The 9794-nt window shown below is 42.8% G+C and overlaps 1 protein-coding gene across 1 annotated transcript; it reads left to right on the top strand.

Moving 5' to 3' along the window:
* Window positions 1-62: 62 nt before the first annotated feature.
* On the top strand, window positions 63-3783 carry POLR2L (RNA polymerase II subunit L). The gene is made up of 2 exons (XM_029963348.1): window positions 63-239; window positions 3310-3783. The coding sequence occupies exons 1-2, from the start codon at window positions 109-111 to the stop codon at window positions 3416-3418; spliced, it is 240 nt and encodes a 79-aa protein (XP_029819208.1). The 5' UTR covers window positions 63-108; the 3' UTR covers window positions 3419-3783.
* The last annotated feature ends 6011 nt before the right edge of the window (window positions 3784-9794 follow it).

Genomic DNA, 9794 nt, shown 5'->3' with positions numbered 1-9794 from the left:
CGGGGAGCCCTCGGTTCCGGGCTCCTCCGGCCGCCCCCGGGCCTGTGCGTCCCCGGCCCTGCCCGCGGTGTGTCCGAGCGCGCTGTGCGGGCGCCGGGCGGGAGTTTGATGCCGTGTTTGTGTCCTCACAGCTGCAGCGCAGAAATGATCATCCCCGTCAGGTGCTTCACGTGCGGCAAAATCGTCGGGAACAAGTGGGAAGCCTACCTTGGCCTTCTGCAGGCGGAATACACGGAAGGGTGGGTGTTTGTCGGTGTGTTCTTTGACTCACGCTTTAGGTGCGATTGTACAGTGCATAAGATCACAGAATTGTGTCCTCTGGAGATCATCTGGTTCCAACCCCGCTGCCAAGGCAGGGTCAGATGCGTTAAGTGCACGATCGTGGCATTACAGAGTAGCTGTAGAGAGGCTGAAAACCACAGGTATACATTTAACTGAGGCTATTTACCCAGAGCTTAGAAATCGTAATAGGCAGGAAAGTACTAGTTTCCCCACTGAATCTTTCAGGGCAGTAGTACAGAAGTTGCCAAGTCACAGCCTTTGTACCCAAAACATTCTCAAATGTGTAATTCCGTGCTGCTTGTTTCTTCCCTTCCCCTTCCATACACTCCGCTCTGACACCAACGTGGTGGTGGTTTTTAAAGGGAGAGAAAAGAACAAGTTATAAATGCGAGAAATAACTAGCACTGTTGACAAAGTGTACCCCTTTTAGGGTTTTTTTTTTTAGAAACATTTCATATTGGCTACCCGGAATTGCTAACCTTATTTATAAGCGCTGGTTTGCTGGGGGAAGGGGAAGCTCTAAGTACCTGATTGATAGTCCTAAGGTTTCTGTTTTAAGAAGTCCGTCCATGTTTTGTGTAGCCAGAGTTGACTGTTAATAGTTCCAGGAGGGTCTAACTATGGTCAGACTACCGCAGAAGCTGTGAGAAGGAAATTCTTGAGAAATACTTACGTTGTCATCGAGTTTAAGTATGAAGAAAAAGAAAAAAAATCCATGGCTGTTGGCTATTCAAAGGAGTGAAAATGAAGTTAGAAATTACATTGAAACTGTTAAGTAGAAAGATAGTATTTGCTTTGCATTCAAATGGTTACAGATCCTAATAGTTCATACAGGTAAGTCCATTTAAAAAACTATGGGAAGAACATGTATCAGCAACAAGCACTGCCTTTTCTCTAAAGTAAAACTGAAAACATTCCTATGGTATAGGGTACTATTTTGTCAAGGAAAGCTTTGCTTTTTGAGCCTCATCTAAACTGGTAGAAAGTTGTGGTTATTCGCTGTGCTTATTCTTTGATGTGGAGTTTGCACGGGAAGGATATGCTGTCCCCCCACCATTTATCAGCTCCATTAAAAACTGTCCACTGAAAATCTTTTTCTAAATCTCAGTACTTCTGTGAGCAGCCTTTTTACAGAGCATTTACATCTCAGAACTTGTCAAATGTAGCAGAGTAGTATTTTGCAGCTGCTGAATGAAAGGTATCTGTAAAGTTCCTACAAATTTTTTATTCTTTCATTTACGGAGTTAAAAACATTACAATAGTTCAGGGTCCTAATCGTTTTTCACTAATACTGAAATTTATCAGAGCTATTCTGATAGTGCTTCTGACTTATTGTCTAGGCATTGCATTTTAATATTTTCCCTGTCTTCATTATTTCTCTGCTTTTGTACAGGACAGGAAGTTGTATATTGTCATTGACAAATGCTCACTTGAAAACAATTGCTGTGGTCACTCGTGATTCTGTGGTGCTTGTTCAAACTCATACAGTTAGGGTATTGTAAGAAGCAGCATTTTCAGATATCAAACAGTTAAAATCTTCCAGTGCAGTATTGGAATCAATGGTGGCTTAAGAAATGGATGGAAAAAATGGAAAAACTTGTCTAGCAAATTAGTAGTTAAAAAAGACACCCACAGCTTCCTGTTTGTCCCTTAAAAGTGTTCTTTTTTTCACAAGTCTTCGGAAGCTGGAGGAAAAGGGAAATACAACTAAAGTTGTCTTGGTTAAAATGTATAGGATGACTTCTGGAATTCTGATTAATGTTGATGTTTTTCATCTCTATTAACTGCATTTAGAAGTTCAGAACTTTCCAGATAGCTCTTAAAACTTAAATGTCAACAGACATCAGATGCTTTTGTTCTCAAGTGTTTTGGAAAGTTTAGATATCATGTGATGTTATTTATAAGCATTCTTTTGAAGAAACCCACAGTGTTCATATACTCCTCTTAAACAACTTTTGCGGGTGCTAGTCCTAAAATGAACAGCCCTATTTATGCCCCTGAAGAACTGTGGATAGGCACAGTATCAGCAGGGACTAACTGATACCAGAGAAGTTGCTGCAGTTTGACTCCTGCATTAAAGACTCTACTGCTTGAGGCCAAACAACCTCTTTCTAGCTTATCCAGAGGCCTCCTTTCAGCCATTTGTATTTTAGAAAAGTATCCATCAGCTTCTTCCTACAGGAGAATTACAGGTTTTGGGAAATTACATTTCTTTTAAGTAAATGCATTATTATTGCACTGCATCATATCAATCTAAAGACCTGAGATCAGTCGTATGTCATGAATGTCAAATTCTGAAGTAGTACCAGACTGGCTTTATGGTTAATAGACTGGAGTTAAAAGAGCTTGGGTGTTGTCACTTATCTTTAAGAGATCTGATAGCGATAGCCATGGAAGACACGTGCAGTGGTTCAGGCTAGGATGACTCATATATCCTCTGCCCAATGATAAGAATCTGGAGCAGTCACTCAGAAGGAATTAAGTAGAAAACCTGTAAAACACAGACTTCTTGTTGACGAGCCAGCAGGTACTTATTTGTGGGGAGCAGGTTGTATAACTTAATGCTGCCTTGTATGGGAACTGGAAAGGAATTTAGCCTTTCTCAGAATTAGCATCCCTGTGGGGGGGAGTTTGCATTTTGAGTTATTTTAGTTTCTGTATATCTCACCTTTTTCGTGTGGCCTACATTACAAATTTATCTTGTGAAATAGGCAAGTATCATGCTCAGTTTACAGAAACAGGTTGTAACAGTGCCCTTTGAAAGTTCTGTTGTTGTATCAGCTGGACACCATCTCTGGCAGCAGGTCATGTGCTGTGGCAGGGCAGAGAACAGGCAGACACCCTGTGGACAGTAAATGGAAAAGAACATTAACAGCACATGCTGAATTTCTGTGTCTTACTTTGAACTGCAAACAAATTTTCCTTTATGACTGAGCTCAAAGTAATCAGTGCGTTGCTTAGGAAACGCTTACAAGTGGTTCTGACTCACTTCATCCATTATTTTTTTTAATTGTTGTTCATTGATAGAGATGCCCTGGATGCCCTTGGTTTGAAGAGATACTGCTGCCGCAGAATGCTCCTTGCCCATGTGGATCTGATTGAGAAGCTTTTGAATTATGCACCCCTGGAGAAATAAGATAGAAAAAGTACTATGCTGCCAGCCATGTGGAACGGTATCTCCAATTCTAAACTTGAAACTGGACTTCAGGCATTAAAGGATGAAAGCCAACTGTAGTGCAACCATCGAGAGATGTTTATCTTCTGGATAAAATACTGCCCCGAGCCACTACCCTCTTTCAAGGAAACAAAGGAAAGATGAAGTCCACTTAACCGAGATTTGGAGATTAAAAGTTTGGATGCTTCTTTTTAAATCTGTGTTTGGAGTTGTTTTCTGAACTTTTAGATGCTTCTGCCAGTAAAAATAAATGTTTGTTCCTGTAGAAAAATTATTATATTTCATTACAATGTTGAAATAAAGGAGGTCTTTCCTTGTAACCTTCATAGAGTTTCTGGATAAAGTTAAGCATACTCTTCAGTGGATCTTGCCCTTTGGTCGTGCTGGTTTTTTTGAGGTGAGGGATACTGCTAAGTACCCAGTTCAGTGTCCTGCACGGCAAGGGGTAGAAATGTGGGACTGAACTCAAGTTCCAGTGACACAGAAGTGGGTGAGCTTGTTTGGTAGAAGTGAGGCATTACTCTGGAAAGCTGCTGGAGCCAGCAGAGTACACTTTCCACCACATTTAAAGTCAACTTGTGGTCTATAATCCTTACAAAACACTGAGGCTGCTGTATCTGAAAAACCAGTGAATCAGATGGTGCAGTGCCTTTGCTGAGGTAAAACATGTGTGAGTGTTCCCATGGAAAGCACTGGATGTGAGAATTTACGCATGCTGGTGTGAACAGGATCAAAGTCCTGATCCTGCCAAGCACCTGCACCCCTCTGTAGCTGGTACATACGCAGGCTTTCCACTTGTTAGTCATTTCACTGACTTCACGTAGTTCTGCGCGTGTGGCGCAGTGGCACTGCCTGGCCAAACCGAGAGAGCTCTGTGTTCTCCTGGTGGCATGAAACAGGGAGTACCAGCTGTACCTGCAGGCCTTGGGAAGGTAACCTACACTGAGGCAGGCACTGACCCTGCCGAAGGGTCTCGCCTTCCTGTTGCACTATCATCTTGTAAGTTGGAGCACGCTTCACTCTCTTCTCTGACATGCAGAAAATGCAGCGTTCTGGGTGATGTGTGCACAGGCACACACACCCACCTTACCTGAAAGTGAAGGAGGCCCTTTGGTACAGCTGTGCATGCTCAGGATTCTGTGCAAATGCACGTTAGCTCATCCCTTACGGCAGCCTTGTAGAGAATAGGCTCGGAAAGGTGATAATCCCTTAGCTTGCAGCCTGTTACTCCTTGGTGCACCTAACTTTTGGCATTCACATATTGGCTGCAGGGTAAGAAATATCTCTGTGGATTCTTTTCCATAGAACTACAAAGAAGTTGAACAAAACCTGGCTTTCCAGAAATGCTAATTATTTAAGGTGTTTACTGGGTCAAACTTGTACACACAAACTAGATTGTCTCACAAAAGGAGTGGAAGGACTGCTTGCCTTTGGCTATCATCCCACCAATCTTTACACGTGAACTTGTGTTTCAATTTACTACAAGGCAACAGTAGATGTTTCCCATAGTCATCAGTTCTTCACTGAAGACATTTTAAAACCAAATGCTTTATCCTAACACAGAGAGAATTAAGCAATTAATTCTAGCATTTGTTTCATACTTGGTTGGGTAGCTTATGTTCTGCATGCCTGCTGTGTTAGCCAGCTAAACGCACTTCAAAAAAAAAAAACAAACCAAAAACCCTTCACTCCTCTTTCAGGTTATTTTTTTTAAAATGGACACTGTGAAATAGAGGATGACCTTTCCAAACTGAACTCGTGTAGGACGCTTTTCCATGCTACAGTGGAGCGTTACAGGGTGAGACGTGCCAGCTCGTTCACAGATCAATCGCCCGGGCCCCACGCTCGCTCCGTGAGCTGCACTGGAAAGCGCAGCAGCCCAGACGGGTACGTCTGGCAGAGGCAGCCGTGCAGGATGCCGTGCAGAAAGCTGTCCTGCATCACTGCCAAGGAACTGGATTAGACGAGCTGACAGGACTTGGGTTTCTGTCTGCAAAAGCAAATTTCTAATCTAGTTTTCTGCTTTAGAATAACATGTTTCTTTTCAAAGCGCATGCCAAGTTGTCTGATGTGAAAAGTTATGGCTCTTAAATACTTGTAATGAAAATGCAAATTGCAGAAACACAGCAGGCCTCACTCAAAAATGCTAAGGAAAAAGAAAAACCACCTTTGTTGCTCTCATTACTGTTCTCAAAAACAATGCAGTGGAAGCCAATGACAGATGTTACACAAGGAACAGGAAAAACACCTGAGTAGCAAGACTAAGGGACAGCAGACATTAATATTAGCTCATGCAGCACTTGACACCCTGTATGCATCACAACTTTTCCTCAAGAGTTTGCAAATGCAGTATTGACAAAAAAAAAAAAAGCCATTTCTGTAATGTGGCAAAGCAAACAGTTTATCGTGTTCATGTGAAAGCTTTTCTCAAGAGTTTTGTCCTTCAGAGGACTAGGATCAGAAGCAGAGTTTAAATCCTGTTGCAGAAGGAGTCAGTGAAATTTTCAAGGGATTTCTATAAATCCCAGCTTTCACTCCTGCTCATTGGTAACTAGGAAAGTAATTCCCTTTTTGCTGTCATTTCTCCTGTGATACCTTCTGCAGCAGTTAATAACAGGAGTATTGGATCTGCTTTCTAACCTTCCAGATCTCTTTGGGAAGAGCCATTAAATATACTCACAACAACAGTACTTTTTCAAGGCAATGTACATGCATATACACAGAAGAAAAGAAAAAAAGCCTCTGTTTTCCTTGAACCTGAAAAAGGAGCCCTTAACAGAATCAACAGATAGGCAGAAGTGGCAAAAAAAGAAAAATGGTATTGAATATGCAGTCCTTAATTACATGCAAAATTCTGTCAATTGGAAGATTCCTGAAAAATACAAAAATCCCACTGTATCCCTCTGCAGTCATTTATTCACTATACATATAAAAAATTTTGGAAATTTTTCAAATCTGTTTTGAAAGACTGTTGCAGGGCTCCCACTAATCTGGTGTTGTGGTATTACCCCAACCAGCACCTAAGTCCCACACAGCCACTCACTCATTGCCTCACCAGCAGGACTGGGGAGAGAACTGACAGGGTAAAAGCCAGAAAACTCATGGGTTGAGTTTAGTTTAATAGGGAAAGCAAAAGCCATGCACACAAGCAAAGCAAAACAGGGAATTGATTCACTGCTTCCCATGGGCAGGCAGGTGTTCAGCCATCTCCAGGAGAGCAGAGCCCATCATGTGTTAACAGTTACTTGGGAAGACAAACACCTTAACTCCAAATGCCCCCCTTTCCTCGTTCTTCCCCCCACTTTACATGCTGAGCATGATGTCATATGGTCTGGAATATCCCTTTGGTCAGTTTGGGTCACCTGTCCTGGCTGTGTCTTCTCCCACCATCCCATAACTTTCCTGCCCCCCTGCCAGCATGGCAGTATGAGAAGCAGAAAAGGCCTTAGCTCTGCGTAAGCCCTGCTCAGCAATAACAAAAACATCTCTATCTTATCTACCCTGTGTTCAGCACAAATCCAAACCACAGCCCCATATCAGCCACTGTGAAGAGAGTTAACTCTACCCCAGCCAAATCCAGCACACCCAGTATTTGAAAAGCAAGCAGTCACAACTGGAGTGTAAGAAAAGACACCCCCGGTCACCCAGGCCGCAGCCTCTCTTCACACACCACAATTGTATAGAAATAATAAAGTAGTGCCTGAGACATACATGGTGGGAGTTGAGGTCATGAAAGTACAGAGGAATCTGCTTCTGGAGTTCAGCATCTTGCTTCTACCTGGAGCATCAGCACCAGGCTACATGTGTGCTTGGAAAGCTTCACGATTCTTGAAATGACAATGTTAAACAAAAAAACCCCTCTTGATCATAACTCTGAGTCCATCTGCAGGAAGGAAGTGCTTTTGTGCCTACCTGTAATGAGCCTCGGGCCTTACATTTCAAAAGGAGTTTTGCTCTGAAAAACCACCTCTTGTGAGGGTCTCACCCCAGGGTGATTTACTGAGAAATGTATGCTGGGTTTTTGTTCTTCCCATGATTTTTCCCTAAATGCAGCCTGGAACTGGATATTCAAGTCTGACTTCTTGTCTATGCTTCTTGCCTATACGAAGAAATAGGAAAACTCTGAAAGTCCTGATTAAAACCAGCACACAAACCCCCATAGCTGTATGTTTCAATTGAGATGCCTAACTAGCCCTGTGGCTACAAAACTACATTTCATTAGTAATAAACTATGAGGATACAGAACATGAGCTACCTCTTTCCCTGCAAAGGGCCTACAGGAAAAATCAATCCTCGCCCTTTCAGAAAAAAAAAAAAAAGAACCATCACCAAAACCTATTTAGAGGCCTATTTGCCTCTAAAATTTAATTCCAGTTTAATTCCAAATTGTTTCTAAGTTCAGTACTGATCCTAGTAAGAAAATAGCATTTCTACTTCATCCCCCTCCCCCATGTAATCCATTTGAGCTCAATTAGCCAGTAAGATTTTCTTACTACCAAAACTTCTCGATAGTAAGACGAAGTTGGAGTTGAGACATCTCCCAAATAATGATGTTTCAACCTAGGTCTGACTGTTTAGATTATGAACACAGATTTGCTTTCCCTCTTCTGCGCATCGCACCAGGATTTACATTGTGGCTCTGTTTTCAGATCCGATTTTTATTCAGTTCCTCCAGCCAGTGAGAAAGCATTTTTTAATTGCTCAATAGGGACAGCACAATAGAGATGTTTGAAAACCAAGGGCAGGAAGCACGTGGCTGAGACTTCGTCTCTGCCGTGCTGGATGGTTTGATGTGTTGCCCACTGAAGTCTGTGGGAGTCTTTTCATTAACTTCAACGTGACTTAAAATGGCCTGGTGGCATGTGGTGCCTTACACCACTCGGGTGTCCAGGATTAATTCATATTGCTAAGTTCTGCTAAGAAAAGCTCTTTGAGGTGCCCAAGCCTTAGAAACTCAAAGAGCTTTCAGATCTTGCTGCAGACCTCAACCATGTGCACTTCTAGCACATAAGGCCATAAAAGTAAATAAAAGGTAAGAAGTTATCTTTGGCTTCAGCGAGTTCTGCCACCCAGAGGGAGCTGCAAGGCTTCGCTTTTGAGCTGGCGCTTGGAAGCAGCACAATATTTACATGGGAGTAGTTCTCATTTAAACCCTCATTGCTTTATCCCTCATATCCCCTTTCAGAAACATAGAGGGAATGTAGAGCCAAGATGTGCAGAAAGCAGTAGGGTTTGTGCCCCTGATCTAATTTCTCCTCCACAAACGCACATCTTCCAGACACTGGCAGTCACCCTTTTAGGTGAGTTACATCTTGTCTTGTGCTGTAGGTCACACATAGCTGGGGCGAAGCCACCGAGCTCCCAAGCACCGCACAAGTTTCCCCACAATTTCCTCCAGGATACATCTCCTCCCATGTTGAACATTTTGTCTTGTAACAGCCACACTAGAAAATTCATGCAGGAAAGCCCTTCATTTATCCCTCCAAAATACAATGCAAATGTTTTAATAAAATGGGTTCATTATTTCCTGCCTTTTAGGAGCTGAACACCCAGTGATCAAAGAAAGGCGTGGAATAGCAGACAAAAAGCTAAAAGCCCACAGACATTGGGAGCACAAGAACCCTGCAGCTAACAGCAAACTTCAAAGCAAGTGGCAAAGGCTGTGGTCAAGCCTTTCTGTAGGCACTGATGATTTTGAACTAACCCACACCCCACCCCATCGGCTGGATTTACAGTTAGCAAGAAAGAATATTGAATACTCACTGTTTAGGAAGCAGACCTCCTTCTTATAAAACCACGTCTACTTGGAGCACTCCAAGAAATGAACTACTTCTAAAAAACATTAAATAAATCAGTGGTGTGATTCAGTGGGAGCACAGGACAGCTGTGCTCAGCACCTACTTTTAGATGCTGACCTTTCCTGAGCTGCTGCTTTCCACATTTTCTAGTGTTCTAGCTTTGAATTTCCTCAGAGATTAACCTAAATGTCACTGTCCTTGCCAACATTTCTCCAGAGACCCGATCCAAGTGCATAAAGCTCAACAGGAATCTTTCCTGGAATGCTGGTGTACTTTGGGTCCATCCCTTTCCATCCTCTCTTTGCATTCTCTAGGCTGGTCCCATCAGGAGTGGAGACTCCCTTTGCCCAGTCTCTGTTTAACCTTATTGCTTATGTCTTTTAAAGACAGAAAAAGGCTTCACTTCACAGTGAAGTGTCTGTTTAGGGACAGGCCCTGACAAGAACAAACGGTCTCGTTAATGGGAACCTTGGGCAACCAGTGCGATGCCTGAGTTTCCCTGCCTGTACCTCTGAGACGGCACCTCATCCCACTCTTCA

This window comes from Manacus vitellinus, unplaced genomic scaffold (genome assembly GCF_001715985.3).
Source record: "Manacus vitellinus isolate BGI_N305 unplaced genomic scaffold, ASM171598v3 scaffold_59_pilon, whole genome shotgun sequence".
Lineage (NCBI taxonomy): Eukaryota > Metazoa > Chordata > Aves > Passeriformes > Pipridae > Manacus > Manacus vitellinus.
The sequence above is the reverse complement of the archived record's forward strand: the minus strand, read 5'-3'. Positions and strand labels throughout refer to the sequence as shown.

What these genes read in the sequence shown, in the direction of transcription:
- POLR2L (XM_029963348.1), top strand. Translation starts at nt 109, where the DNA reads ATGCCGTGTTTGTGTCCTCACAGCTGCAGCGCAGAAATGATCATCCCC. An exon ending in CAGGCGGAATACACGGAAGG is followed by an intron (nt 240 to 3,309) that starts GTGGGTGTTTGT and finishes GTTCATTGATAG; the next exon opens with AGATGCCCTGGATGCCCTTG.